Source organism: Hyperolius riggenbachi, chromosome 6 (assembly GCF_040937935.1).
Source record: "Hyperolius riggenbachi isolate aHypRig1 chromosome 6, aHypRig1.pri, whole genome shotgun sequence".
NCBI classification, from domain to species: Eukaryota; Metazoa; Chordata; class Amphibia; order Anura; family Hyperoliidae; genus Hyperolius; species Hyperolius riggenbachi.
In genome coordinates this window covers 243,302,477-243,317,680 of record NC_090651.1, presented here as the reverse complement: position 1 = coordinate 243,317,680, position 15,204 = coordinate 243,302,477, and the positions used below count along the sequence as shown (strand labels likewise).

Genomic DNA, 15,204 nt, shown 5'->3' with positions numbered 1-15,204 from the left:
ATGTCCTTTTTGATCTAGCCTTCTCAAGCGGACCAGATTTTATCAATGTAGGTGCAAGGAAAGCTGCATGCTCTGGGCAACTACTGCTCTTTTGCTCCTATCAGGCTATTGACTGAGGCAAGGATTCCTACTAGTTGCTCAGAGTCTGTGCTCCAAGTTAGCTTTCGTTTTCCTTACACCTGTCTTGACAAATCAGCCCCTGATATTTTACAGAGGGATTTAAAGGAAATGTGCAAAGACTAAAATACATGCAAGTGTCACATACAGGTAAGAACTCCTCCTGGGGTTATAAAGAAATATGAATCCCTAAATTAAACCTGAGATGAACTGATGCCAGTAGTATTTCCTCACCTGCCTTCATACTGTGGTTGCTAATCGTGCAACCCACACTTGTGAGTATTCTTTTGCCCTTTAAGACTACGTGATCAGCACTCGACATACTACACCATGAGGGGCTCCTGGTGTCTCTGTGTTTTTTTCCTGTCTCCCTAGAAAGTCTGTTGAATCCTTTGGTATAACGCACACACACTCTAGCCTTACTAGCAGCCCTTTCAGCAGTGGTAACTCCATGTTTCTCTTATGACAGATACAGTATACTTCTCAAGTACACCTATCTTGACAACATTCATATTATTGCCTAATTTGCACCCACTGGTGCTGCTAGGAGGATGTTTATTTACATCTCATGGCACTGCTCCCTGCAGCTGCTAGATAGTGCTGTAGCTGATGGACAGCCTCTCCTCTCATTTTACTTGAAAGATCGTCTGCGCTCTACACCACACCAGCCTGTAGGGAGCAGTGCCTTGTAAATAAAGTAGGCACTGCATACTGGCTGTGCTAAGCCCTAATATGGATGGCTAGGAACAGGTACCAAGAGCCTTTGAAAAGTTTATAAGAGGAGCTTTTAGCATAACTGTACGTTGCAAGTAAACATATACTTTAATGATGCCTAAACGTAAAGGAATTGCAGACTCCCATTGAATAAACTACTTGCCTTGGCTATTCTTGACCCTTGAATGACACCGGAAGCAAGAGGAATATGGGAGCTACCGTATATCTTTTAAACACTGCAAATTGCCTGGCTGGCTTGTTGATCTTTTGCCTCTAATGCTTTTAGCCATAGACCCTGTACAAGCATGCAGATCAAATGTTTGAAGCTTGGCCGGATTTGTTGCATGCTTGTTTCAGGTTTGTGATTCAGACTTTAGTGACACATGAAATATCAGCAAGACAGCCAGGCAACTGGTATTGTGTAACGATTGGTGTCAGCAAGAACAGATTTTCTGATTATTGGTGATCTGCAGTATCACCAATAATACAGATACTATACCTGATTATGTAGTGATCTGCAGAATCACCAATAATGCTAGTATAGCGAGACACAGGACAACCAGATGTAAAGATAGGTGTTTGGTGCAACAGTAATACAGATAGAGATACCAACTCCCCCAGAGGAGCTGGTAGAGGGAGATATCTCTATAAAACACAGGGATCATCACTCCAGCAAGCCGGAGATGCAGATGAACTAGTAATCAGTTCACCCGAGGAGCGAGAGGTACACAGTAAGACCACGTGTACTGATCACCCGTGGAGCGGGTGATTCAGACTGCACTGCAGCAGGTGATCACCTGAGGGGCAGGAGATCAAGACTGTACTGCAGCTCCTAATCACCTGAGGAGCAGGTGATGAGTACAGTACCGTGGTTACTAGTCACCTGAGGAGCAGCTAGTGATCACCTGAGGAGCAGGTGATTAAGCTGTACAGGGAATCCCTCACCAGGGACTAGGCTCACTGGTGAGGGCAGGAGAGTCAGACAAGCAGATTCGGCAACAAACCGACAGATACGGTACAAAGACAGAAGGCTAAATCAGAGTAGTGTTCAGGCTGAGTCGGCAACAGGATCAGATAGGCAGAAGCACAGAATCAATAGGCAGAAGAGTAGCCAAGGCTAGCAGAAGGTCATAACAAATAATACAATTCAATTAGTACTTTAGCTATCAAAAGTGTACATCCCCAGCTCCTGCTGGTTCTAGCACACTTTGGGATCTGACTAAGGTCTGAGTGCTAACACGTAGCATTTGCAACAGCAGATGAGGAGCTACTGACAGCCAGGTCCTATATATATTGAGAGCGCCCCACAGCGCCGCCCCAGTCACTCAGCCAATCAGGAGCACTGCTGGAGTCAGCTGACCGGCCGATCAGCTGACTCCCCTTCTATTCGCATAAAGGTCCTGTCGCCTGGCGCGTAGCCCTCAGTCTATGTGCAACTGAAGGACCAGGCAAAACTCCACCATGTAATTGCGCGGCGGAGGCCGCCGGCTGAGACGCGGAGACAGCCGCCATTCCGCTCACCGCTGCGGCGGCATCTCCGCTATCTATTACATATTGCTTAAAAGAAAATAAAAATGGCAACCTCCATATCCCTCTTACTTCAGATGTCCTTTAAAATTTCCACTTTTGCTATTAAATTGCTATGAACTATGGTAGGGATTAGATTGTGAGCCCCCTTGGCCACGTGACCATGTACTTTGTAAATCACTCTGGAAGATGCTAGCACTATACACAGTAAATAATATTAGGCTTCTGCAGTGATCCATACACAGGCGCTATGCTTTAATACAACTTTCAGTCAGTTCCTGTTACAGTGTGGAATGGCAGTTTTTTATATGTACATAAAAAATAGGCTATCATCAAAGGTCCGCACCATCCAGTATTCAAGTATATTTATTTATAGCTCTTCGTAAAAAGACATGAGTAAAAACAGTTCTGCATGAAGATGACGCACAGGCGTTTCGACCCTTCTTTCTCAAATCATTGCAGAGTCTAACAGTCCATTACACATCACACACATCTTATATAGGTCTCAAGAGGACCTGATGGAAGACTTACAATTTACATATTCATGAGTGAGATCTACCATCATGTGATTATAATAGTCAATTTAGATATATTTTCACAACAACATACGACATCGGTGTCTATCCAAGTGTCCGCGTGGACGGGTGAATGAAGAGTGAGTAAATGTGGAGGTCGGGACGGCGTGGCGTCCCATGCATAGAAAGAGCAGCTCTCCCTGATGTTTCGCCAGCTTCCGGCTATCTCAAGGGGTGTGGCTGCTATGACATCATGCTCTCTAGCCTTTAATTATATGATCAATTTACAAATATCGTATTCACGATTTAAACCCTTGGGTTCCTGTGCGTACTTGCTTACTTGTGTACGGGTGTGATGCGACAAGTCTTTATGCGAACGTTGTAGGCATGATTCTGATTGGTCATGACCTATGCGTACGGATGTGATGCGTAGAAGTCTTTAGGCGGACGCTGTCGGCACCTTTCATGCGTACCTACGTTGCGTATCTGCGTAATTCTTAAGCGGACGTGGTAGGCGTGCAAGTGATTGGCTGTGTATCCCACAATATGGTAATTTCCTCCCTCGAGCTAGAGAAACAAGAAGTGAGACATTGAAGGGTGTTTTTAAACGTTTAAAATGTGAATTGATGTTAGAATTAAAAAATACGATTGATTTTAACTGTGATTAGTATGTTGTTGTGAAAATGTATCTAAATTTACTATTATAATCACAGGATGGTAGATCTTACTAATGAATGTAAATTGTAAGTCTTCCATCAGGTCCTCTTGAGACCTATATAAGATGTGTGTGATGTGTAATGGACTGTTAGACTCTGCAATGATTTGAGAAAGAAGGGTCGAAACGCTTTCATGCAGACCTGTTTTTACTCATGTCTTTTTACTAAGAGCTATAAATAAAGAAACTTGAATACTGGATGGTGCGGACCTTTGATGATTGCTAAAGTTTCCCTGTCACTCCAGGGGTGGTCTCTGCACATCTAATCCATTGGTGCAGCAACGCTGATTCATCTCATAAAAAATAGGCTGAAATAATGTTTGCCTTTAATCATGCATTATATTCTCAATAAGTGTAGTTCCGTTTTTGTATTGAATCCTATACCCAGAATGAGTATGCAGATTAGAGGTTTAGACTCGGGTGCTCCTGGTGTGTCATTTACAATCTGCTGAAAGCAAAAAGATCAGAATGGCAGGCATGCTACTGGCATTTTTTAAAAGGATACAAAGATTGCAGGATCCAAATTTCATTGAAGCTCCTTTTAAACTTTCTAATAATCTTATACTAACTGTTCTGCTTTGCAATGTCTGCAGGTCATTCAGACGCAGGACCAAGTCACTACTACGGAGCAAGTGATCACCTTGGATGAATCCCAGCTGGCAGGCTCTCAGGTTATCGTGGCGCTCCCTGATACCCAGACCTCTCAAGCCACCACTACAGAACTCGTAGCTGTTAGCATGGAGGATTTATTTGATGGAACTGTAACATTGATATGCGGAGATCCAGTCCCTGCAGTAACACAAAGAACTCAAAGCTAAGGACATCTTCCAGAGATTGGCTGGCTGTATTATGCTTGTAATTATCAAATTGGATTTTTATATTACTTTTGTTCATGTTTATAATTTTATTTTAGTTTATTTCCGTTTAATATTGTCGAGCAACTTATTTTTATTTATTTTTTGGCCCTTGTTAATAGTTTACTTATTGCTCTTAATTTTTGTTTTGTTTTTCTGCCTCATTCAAGATGTAATATTTAGTAATCACACTAATGTTCACCCATTTTCTGTTGGTAAAACACAGAAGTCCCTAGGCACTGTCTGGGACCAGCACTTAGATAATATACATGGAAGCTGGGCAGTACTCAGACACCCTTGGCAACCAATCAGAATGTATGCCTCATTCTTGTTGTTTTATTTGCAGCTCACTATAAAAAGTACTCTTGCATCTAAAATTTCTGCAGTTTTGTAAAACAAACTAAAATGTCATGCTGGATTTATTTTTCAGTGATGCTTCTGCTAGTCTGAGGAAGACTTCTATATCTTGCAGGGTTGTGTAGTGGGCCAGTTTCTGTAAGCTGAAAGGACTTATCACAATCACACCAGAAGATATAAGGCAGAGGAGAGAGGTAACAGATGTAAAGCTAGTTGTGCATCCCTCTGGCCTGATATTCTTTTATAAAGGTTTAAGGCAGCAGCGGATGTGAGGCAGCAGGTTTAAATATAATGAAAGCAATTTTTCAATTTTAATAAAGTGCTGGATTACAATATGGCAACATGGAACGTAAAGCTAGGCTCACAATGGTCAGTTGCATAATGCACGTGCTATGAGTGTGAACTGCAAGGGATACTGGACATAGACTTTAAAGAGTCACTGAAGGGAAAAAAAATTATGATCTAATTAATTGGATGTGTAATACGGATAATTACTAGAATTTTAGTAGCAAAGAAAATATTCTAATATGTTTATTTTCAGTTATATAGTGTTGTTTTTTTTATAACATTGCATCATTCTCTAATATTTGCAGTTTAGACGCTACTCAGCATTCTAAATGGGTTCCAAAGTTCACTAGCCTGTCTGTAAAATCTTCCCTGCAGAGAGAAAAAAAAATACATTGGCCGCAATTCACTAAGCTTTATCAAACACTTGATAATTTACCACATGGGTAAAATCTTCTTTTGAATTCACTAAGGTGTTATATAGTTATCGAATGTTTTATCGATAAAACATTCAACAAATATATAACACCTTAGTGAATTCAAAATAAGATTTTACCCATGTGGTAAATTATCAAACGTTTGATAAAGTGTTTGATAACGCTTAGTGAATTGAGGCCAATGGCCTCAATTCACTAAGCTTATCTCCTGTCTTTAATAACTCTTCTAGAGTTATCACCATGGTGATGAGGCATGTAGTATTCTGGAAACATTTTACCTCAGGCAAACCTAAAGTTAACTCTTCTGTCTTTAAGTTAACTCTTCAATCCTTAAAATAACTCCAGAGTTTATTAACTGCGTGTGAAAATAACTACAGAGGAAGTAAATTAAAGAGAACCAGAGACGAAGCACCCTCATGTATTTTATTACATTTATCAGTGGGAACATGACAGTAAACACCTACCCTGCTTTTAGGGCTGGTGCACACCGAGCAGCTTTTTGGGCGTTTTCAGATCCGCTTGCGGCTGCGGATCTGCTTGGTCAATGTATCTCAATGGGGTGGTGCACACTAGAGCGGCAGGCGTTTTGCAGAAACGAAAAATGCCTGGGTGAGGCATTTTTTGGATTTCGGATGCGTTTCTGCCTCAATGTTAAGTATAGGAAAAACGCAAACCGCTCTGAAAAACGCCTGTTCAGAGCGGTTTTGCAGGCGTTTTTGTTACAGAAGCTGTTCAGTAACAGCTTTACTGTAACAATATATGAAATCTACTATACTGAAAACCGCAGCAGCAATCCGCAAAACGCTAGCAAAACGCCTCATAAAAATAAAAAAAAGCGTTTAAAAATCTGCTAGCGTTTTGCGGATCTGCTAGCGGGTTTTGGTGTGCACCAGCCCTTAGTTTCATTGTTATCTGCTTAATTATTCTATTAGCAGCTGTGATAAGAATCCACCGACTATTCAGTCGAGGTTTGACCTGGAATCATTATAGCTGAGTCACTCTTCTGTGAAGTGTTTTCAAGCCCAAGCCTTCCCCTCTCCTGGCTTAGATTTCCTGCTCTGCATACTGAGAGCTGTGATGACTGGGAGGGGCTGCTCTGCTGAGAGAGAAGCTCTGTGGCTGCAATATGATCCCTGTGTGCTCTGTGTGCACTAGATACTGATAATAACGGCAGTTTCATTCCTATGAGAGACACTTCCTACAGGCAGTACATCATACCAAAATGAAAGCACACAGCAGCCTTTCTCATATAGCCTAGATAGCAGCCTAGTCTCATATAGCCTAGACAGCACATCCAGAACAACTCATATAACCCAGAAGGAGAAGGGATATGAGCTGGCGGCCATATTTGATTTTTCCTGGAGCAATAATGGATAAAAAACACTAAAAAAGGCACACCAGAGCGGCAAAATTATCAGGTAGAGCATTTATTCTTTACAAGCTATCAACTGATATGTTTATTTTGTGTGAAACGTTCATCTCTGGTTCCCTTTAACTACAGAGGAGGTAACTTAAGGAATGAAGAGATAAAATAACTCTCTCACTATGTGGAGGTAAGTTATCTCTTGCCTTATTATCTCCAGCATGATTTTAGTGAATTGAGGCCTTTGTCTTTTAAAGCTTATTATCTCAAGTGTCTGGCAGAGTTCTCTGCGACTTTGAAAGTCATGGAGCTCAATGGCTAATTTGCATAGACAACTGGGGTTTCTTAGCTCTTCCTGTACTGAAAACAATATTAGACTTGAGTCTCTGCTGCTAATGTTTTTTTTTCTTAGCTGTACAACACATACAAATCATTATATCATAATTTTTTTTCCGCCTCAGTGTGTCTTTAACCACTTGAGGACCGCAGTGTTAACCCCCCCCCCCCCCCCACCCCCCCCAGTGACCAGGCCACTTTTAGTTAAATAGGCCACTACAGCTTTAAGGCCAAGCTGCAGGGCTGTACAACTCGGCGCACAAGTGATTCCCCCCCCTCCCCCCCACTTTTCTCCCCACCAACAGAGCCCTCTGTTGGTGGGGTCTGATCGCTGTCCCCAGTACAGCGCTGTACAAGAAAATTAGACGGCGGTTTCGCTATCGCCGCTTGGAGACCAAAGGCTCTGCCCCCGAGCAGGAGATGCGCGCACAGCCTGCGCGCGATCTCTTGCTAGCCCCATAGACAGCCGTTCACGCCAATGGGCGTGGAGCGGTCCTGGGGCTGCCGCACTGCTCACGCCAATTGGTGTGGAGCAGTCGGCAAGTAGTTAATACAAAACCTGCATGCAGCAAGTTAGTATAACACGATCAGATACAATGCAGAGTTGTGAACAGGCCCATAGAATTGTATGGGCAGTGAGCTGACATGCAGAATTATTCTGCAACACAACTGAGCATACAAGCCCTAATACTTTCCTGTATGTATGACCAAGAAGATACTTAAAGGGATACTGTAGGGGGGTCGGGGGAAAATGAGCTGAACTTACCCGGGGATTTTAATGGTCCCCCACAGACATCCTGTGTTGGCGCAGCCACTCCCCGATGCTCTGGCCCTGCCTCCGGTTCACTTCTGGAATTTCTGACTTTAAAGTCAGAAAACCACTGCGCCTGCGTTGCTGTGTCCTCGATCCCGCTGATGTCATCAAGAGCGCACAGCGCAGGCCCAGTATGGTCTGTGTCTGTGCAGTACACTCCTGGTGACATCAGCGGGAGCGAGGACACGGCAACGCAGGCGCAGTGGTTTTCTGACTTTAAAGTCAGAAATTCCAGAAGTGAACTGGAGGCGGGGCTGGAGCATCGGTGAGTGGCTGCGCCAACACAGGATGTCTGCGGAGGACCATTAGAATCACTGGGTAAGTTCAGCTCATTTTCCCCCGACCCCCCCCTTCCCTACAGTATCCCTTTAAAGACCTGTCATGAGTTGTACGAGTTTAAACTTTTGTAAGCTGCCACTGATGCTGTTAGGGAAACCTGAACTGAGAGGAAATTAAGGCTGCCTTAAAGAGACACTGAAGCGAGACTAAATCTCGCTTCAGCTCTCATATATAGCAGGGGCACGTGTGCCCCTGCTAAAACACCGCTATCCCGCGGCTAAACGAGGGTCCCTGACCCCCCAACCCACCCCCCGCAAACCTTGGTCGGAAATCTGGTCGCAGATTAGCCCTTCCTAGAGGCAGGGCTAACGGCTGCAGCCCTGCCTCACAGCGCCTCTATCAGACGCGCATCGCCGCCTCTCCCACGCCCCTCTCAGTGAAGGAAGACTGAGAGGGGCGGGGGAGAGGCGGAGATACGCGCTGACAGACGCGCGTGGGGCAGGGCTGCGGCGGTTACCCTGCCCCAACCAGGAAGCGCTCCCCCGCACTACGGAGGGGATTTGGGGGACAGGGACCCCCGGTAAGCCGCGCTATAACGGCGTTTTAGCAGGGGCAATATATGAGGTCTGAAGCGAGATCTATTCTCGCTTCAGACTCTCTTTAAAGAGAACCCGAGGTGGGTTTGAAGAATATTATCTGCATACAGAGGCTGGATCTGCCTATACAGCCCAGCCTCTGTTGCTATCCCAAACCCCCCTAAGGTCCTCCTGCACTCTGAAATCCCTCATAAATCACAGCCACGCTGCTGACAAACAGCTTGTCAGAGCTGGCTGTGTTTATCTCTATAGTGTCAGTCTGCTGCTCTCCCCGCCTCCTGCAGAACTCCAGTCCCCGCCTGCATCCCTTCCCTCCCTGCTGATTGGAGGGAAGGGACGGGGGCAGGGACCGGAGCTATGCAGGAGGCGGGGGAGCAGCTGAGACTGACACTACAGATGTAAACACAACCTCACAACACGGCTGTGATTTATGAGGAATTGCAGAGTGCAGGGGGACCTTAGTGGGGTTTGGGATAGCAACAGAGGCTGGACTGTATAGGCAGATCCAGCCTCTGTATGCAGATAACATTCTTTAAACACACCTCGGGTTCTCTTTAAAGAAGAGATAAAAGAGAATTGTCTGTCATGCTGATTTTTTTTTTTTTTTTTTTCACATCCATAGTTTCTGAATAACATACTTGCAGGAAACGTGCAGCCTCTGGAGTAGAGTTATGTATTGCTGACCTACACTTAAGGGCATGAGCCCACTGACGCAGTTGTGTCCACTTTTCAGTTACACATCAATGTTACAGATGCTGTAAAGCGGACACAACTGCATTAGTGGGCCCAGGCCGTAAGCAGACAGATCAGATCAAACTATTCCCACTTTACCTTGTGTAAGGCCTTGTTCACATTTTAAATTGCCAGCGCTATCGCAAACGCTGCGCGATTTGAGATTTTTTTGTAAAGTGCTTTTCCCTGTGCTTTGCGCTTAGAAAAGCGAATTTATAAGCGCTTTTGCTCAGCGATGTGTTTTTGTTTTGTTTTTTCACTTCCTGACGTCAGTCAGGAAGTGAACTCTTTCACCCGGAAATGAATAAATACAATGTATTTATTCATAGAAGCGCTCAGGAAATCGCTATACAAAGCAATTTTTCAAGCGCTTTGTGATTTCCTTATACCTTCCAATGAGCCAAAGTGCTCAGAAAATGGTACATGTAGTGCGTTTGCAATTTTAGTCAAATCAAAACGCCATGTGCATTTTCCCAATGATAATCATTACCTACTGTGCAATAACGTGCTCATTGAAACCCGGACAAACTTGAATAGTCTGCAAAAAATGGCATCCAGAGAAATGTGAATTTTCCATACTGACAAGTGTGGTCCCAGCCTAAGTGAAACCAATCAGTGGTCTCTGAAGTTTAGGTCTTAACTTGGTCATTGTTTTTCCTTTGTGTTCTCACTGCAGAGTTTTGATCATCTTATCTAAAGAATGCCTTTTCAGCACCCTAGCAAGTGAGAAAGGTTAGAAAATGAATATCAAACTTACATTTTTATTGTTGAGGTGCAAAAATGTTTCCTGTGTGAAAACAATAAATTGCTCAAATCACAGGAAAAGTGAACCAAAGCTGGGTTAAGCACCTGATTTTGTTTTCTAATGGCCAGCAGTCTTTATAACATTTATCCCTGACAAATAGGGCTTGATTCACAAAGCGGTGCTAACTGTTTAGCACGGGTGTGCTAAACAATTAGCACGTGAAGTGCCGTTCGCGGACTTTTGCGCGCGCAAAGTGCAGCGATTCGCACAATTGCGCACCTTTGCGCACGCAAATTGCTGTGATTTGCGCGAATCGCGGCACTTTGCGTGTGCAAAAGTCCGCGAACGGCACTTCACGTGCTAATTGTTTAGCACACCTGTGCTAAACAGTTAGCACTGCTTTGTGAATCAAGCCCATAGTTGGCTGAAATTCCAACTCTGGGGTAGTTCCCATACAAAATTATTAAAGACAACCGGAAGTGAGAGGGATATAGTGGTTGCCATGTTTACTTCCTTTAAAAAAACTGCTGCCTGGCAGTTCTGCTGATCTCTTTGGCTGTTGTAGTGTCTGAATTGCACACCTGAAACAAGCATGCTACTAATCTAGGCAGACTTCAGTAAGGCCTGGTTCACACATAAATCTGCACATTTCTGATCCAGTACTACCTTTTGTGTGTGAACACAGCCATAGAAACACGTGCAAAATGTATGGCAACTGTCAAAAACTGACAGGACTGGGCAGCTTTTTATGTGTGAACCAAGCCTCAGAGCACTTGATCTGCATGCTTGTCGTCTATGGCTAAAGGTATTAAAGGCAGAAGATCTGCAGGACAGCCAGGCAATTTGCATTGTTTGAAAGGAAATACATATGGCAGCCTCCATATCCCTCTCACTTCAGGTGTGTACCAAGCTGTTACAGCTGGAATTACTGACGGTTTTAATTCATGGTAATCGGTAGCTTTGTATGTTTATTATGCACACTGTTTTTCTACACGTTCACATAAATAAAATCAGCCTACGAAACATCACGCTTGCGCTAATGTGTAAGATATGAACTATGGCACACAAGATGCTTTGTAGCAGAGATTTATAACTAGTTAGATACATTCCTGAGCAGCTACAAGTTTCATGAAGTGTATTGTAGTTGTTGGAAGGTTCATTATTTACATTGGTTGCAACTAAAGGGTGTGTTGCTGCTACAGGTCTATGCTACAAGTAACTTATGTTTCATGGTATTTTTTTATGACACTTAAAGAGACTCCGTAACAAAAATTTTATCCAGTTTTCTTCCATCCTACAAGTTCCAAAATCTATTCTATTGTGCTCTGGCTTACTGTAGCACGTTCTACTATCACCATATCTGTAATAAATCAACTTATCTCTCTCTCCTGTCAGACTTGTCGGCCTGTGTCTGGAAGGCTGCCAAGTTCTTCAGTGTTGTGGTTCTGTGATGCATCTCCCCCCTCCAGGCCCCTCTCTGCACACTGCCTGTGTATTATTTAGATTAGTGCAGCTTCTCTCTGCTCTCTTATCTTTTACAAGCTGGATAAATCCTCCTCTGAGCTGGCTGGGCTTTCACATACTGAGGAATTACATACAGGCAGAGCTGTCTGCACTCTGCAGGAAGAAACAGCCTGACACTTCAGTGGAAGATAGCTGCGGGGGGGGGGGGGAAAGAAACACACAAATGATCTCTTGAGATTAAAAAGGAAGGCTGTATACAGCCTGCTTGTGTATGGATGTATTTTCTATGTGTGGACATACTGTACATCAACCTGCTTCCTGTTTTGGTGGCCATTTTGTTTGTTTATAAACAAACTTTTTAAAACTGTTTTTAACCACTTTTAATGCGGCGAGGAGCAGCGAAATTGTGACAGAGGGTAATAGGAGATGTCCCCTAACACACTGGTATGTTTACTTTTGTGCGATTTTAACAATACAGATTCTCTTTAATGTAGCAGGTTATGAGACCAGAAAGGTGGGTTTTTTTAACTGAAGAAGCTGCCAACAGAGAGCTGCTGAGGACTGGAGACAGAAAGTTGTGCTAATAGTTCTAGATGAAGTGCTGGAGTATTCTAGAGGTGTAAAATGCAGAAACATGAATTTAATCAGCCTTCTACGGATATATGGGCTAAGCTTATGCAGTGGGCTCATACTGCTCAAGGACAGTCGCTGCATGTGGTACTTGTATATTAACAAGAGCCAGTGACACACAGGTATTTGTAATTCCTTTTCTTATTAGTAGATTGCTATGACAGTACAGCCATAGCCCCACTGAACCTGGCACTTTGCTATGTTCACTATGAAAGTCAAGCAAAGAACAGGACAAGCTCCCATACAATTAAGGGCCTGGTCAACTTGGGGTGCCCATGATTGCTTCTGGCACCTTTTCATAGTGTTTACAGGTGTCCTTCAATTCCCCCATTCTGTTCTTAAGCAATAAGGGATGCTAGAAAATTATGCCTGATTGCTGTTATTTCCTGCCACAGTCTCTGGCCGCTTGTTCCCAATAAACCTTCCCTCCTCCCCTGCGCAGATCACACTGATCAACATATAGCCATGCAGTGTATTAATACAGGAACAGACCACCTGAAACAATTGAATGACCGTTATTGAGAGTGTGCTTGGCTTAAAGCTAGTGAGTCAGATTAATGTGAATACTTATTTATGACTAGTTCTTAGAGGACCTATAAGATTGGAACACGAGTTGTTTTATATAAGAATTAATATATAGCTATGTACATTTTAGGAAGCAAACTAAATATAATAGCGTTTTGAGATGTTATTGTAGAGAGTATATTTCCCACTACACGGCAGACATCCTGTGTAGTCATTTCATTTAACATCTCTGCAAATATCTGCAGTGGCTGTTTAAGAATCTCCAGGAAAGAAAGATGTTTTCCATACAACAGATTAATGCCCCGCACACGCCAGATGAATCTTGGCTGAAGCAAAGGATTACTACCGCCTCTGCTAAGGATTCAGCTTGTGTACTGCAGCCCCCAACTCAACCGACGGCAGCCGATAATATTTGTTTAGGCAGCATCGGTATTGGCAGAGGAGTGTTTTTTTAGCAAAGGAAGCAGTTCAGATATCACCAGTTTTGAGTGTGTGTTTGGGGGGGGAGTAATTTAGGGATACGCATTGATAGAGGGAAAGGTCAAGTGAGTATAGGGTTAAGTTTAGCAATAGTAAAATATCAGTAAATTACCAATACTGTGTTCTACTATTGTGTTACTCAATAGTAGACTATCAGTACCTTTAGGGCCTGTTTCCATTACGCGCAGATTCTGCATGCAGAAAACTGACTCCAATGAATGCCTATGGGAAATCTGCATCAGAAAAATCACGTTCAGTGCAAACAGGCCCATAGACATTCATTGGAGTCAGTTTTCTGCATGCAGAATCTGCGTGTAGTGGAAACAGGCCCATACTGCTATTCTACTAACGCCCAAATTGTTCCTCTTCATGTATGATTAAAGAGGAGCTGTTATGCATAGTGTCTCCAAAAAAAAACCCACATATAGAAGTAGATACATACTTGCTGTACTTACACAACATATGCATTGCACTGTCCAGTGTTTTGCTTTGCAGTGAATTATATATAGTAAATAAAGAGATTTCTATTCCTGAGAGGTTCCATTTTAGGATGACTGTGCGTGAAGCCAATTGTGATGTAATTTCCTCCCTTACTGTTTGCCCTCCTCCTTTTGACTTAATATGCATTAGCACTCCCTCTTCCAAGCCCTCAGACACTCCCACCTGCTGCTCAATAGTTGAGTGAAGTAGCCAGTCTGTTTGCATGAAGTGCCAAACCACACTTGCTCATTCACCCATTATTAATGCTGCACTACCAATCCTAGTGGTTAGTGTAGTAAGCTTAGCTGATATATGTTCTGCTGCCAGCCAGCCTTCAGTTAGGAAACTAGCAGCAGATAAAGAAAGCTGCTGCAGCTGGTATTCCTCCCCCTCCTCCTACTGAAAGCAGAGTGCCCCTTCACTATTGTGAGGAATGTGAGCCCAGAGTCCCCCCCCTCCCCTCCTCCCGCACATCCTCCCGGACAGAATGCAGTGGAGCTGGACTCGGTCTGCCGCCTTAGGAGGAGGAGAAGAAGAGGAGAGCGCTGAAGGTTTCTGGCCGCCCTGTGTTTTTTTTTTCTTAATTACAGAGCAGTGGGTACTCATCTGCAGGGACTCATTCATTCCAGTGTATGTGAGGCTGCTGTCATGAACAATCCAGGAATCACGTAGTTGCTGGCAGCTGCAGCTTCACAGACACAATGCTGGAGGAGGGAGCCGCTGCAGATGAGCCACGCTGCCGCTAGTTGAAGTCCACCTCTCTGTGCACTACACACAGCCTTGCCACCAGCAGCAGGGGTCTGGAGTGTGCCGCTTGCCATCTTTACCCCACTCTGCAGAGACCCTCGCTCAGGCAGGCAGCTATAATAATGTATGCTGGACGTCTGTATTGCCGATAAGAGAGGAATAGAGGCGGTGGTGGGGAAAACTTCAGGGCCAGAGGAAGCAGCCAATCAGGCTGCACTACTGCGTAAGGGGAGGAATATTGGAGGAACAGGGAACAGCAAAGGAAAAAAAAGCCGCCCAGCATACACTGCTACTTCTCTTTTTGCGGCTCTGCGTACGAGTTAGAAACTGGGAGCAAGAGGATTAAAAAATCATATTAATTTAAAAGTGAGAATGATTTTTTACTGTGCCAATGCCTTTTTAGCATTGTTTTAGGCTTTATTAAAGAGGGATATCCAAACTATTTTTTTAATTTATGCCTAACAGTTACTCTTTAATAAAAATTGCTGCTTT

General features: G+C 43.7%; 1 protein-coding gene across 3 annotated transcripts in view; it reads left to right on the top strand.

Annotated features, from left to right (window-relative positions):
- ZBTB40 (zinc finger and BTB domain containing 40) overlaps positions 1 to 5,153 on the top strand; it is a 68,939-nt gene extending 63,786 nt beyond the window's left edge. The window contains exons 18-19 of one of the 3 annotated variants that reach the window (XM_068240600.1): positions 4,182 to 4,443; positions 4,915 to 5,153. In XM_068240600.1, the coding sequence (XP_068096701.1) occupies positions 4,182 to 4,406 (225 nt within the window). In that variant the 3' untranslated portion in view covers positions 4,407 to 4,443; positions 4,915 to 5,153. Of the gene's footprint in view, positions 1 to 4,181; positions 4,820 to 4,872 lie in introns of those variants that run through there. The other 2 variants (XM_068240599.1, XM_068240598.1) reach the window with 2 other exon arrangements.
- Positions 5,154 to 15,204: the final 10,051 nt, after the last annotated feature.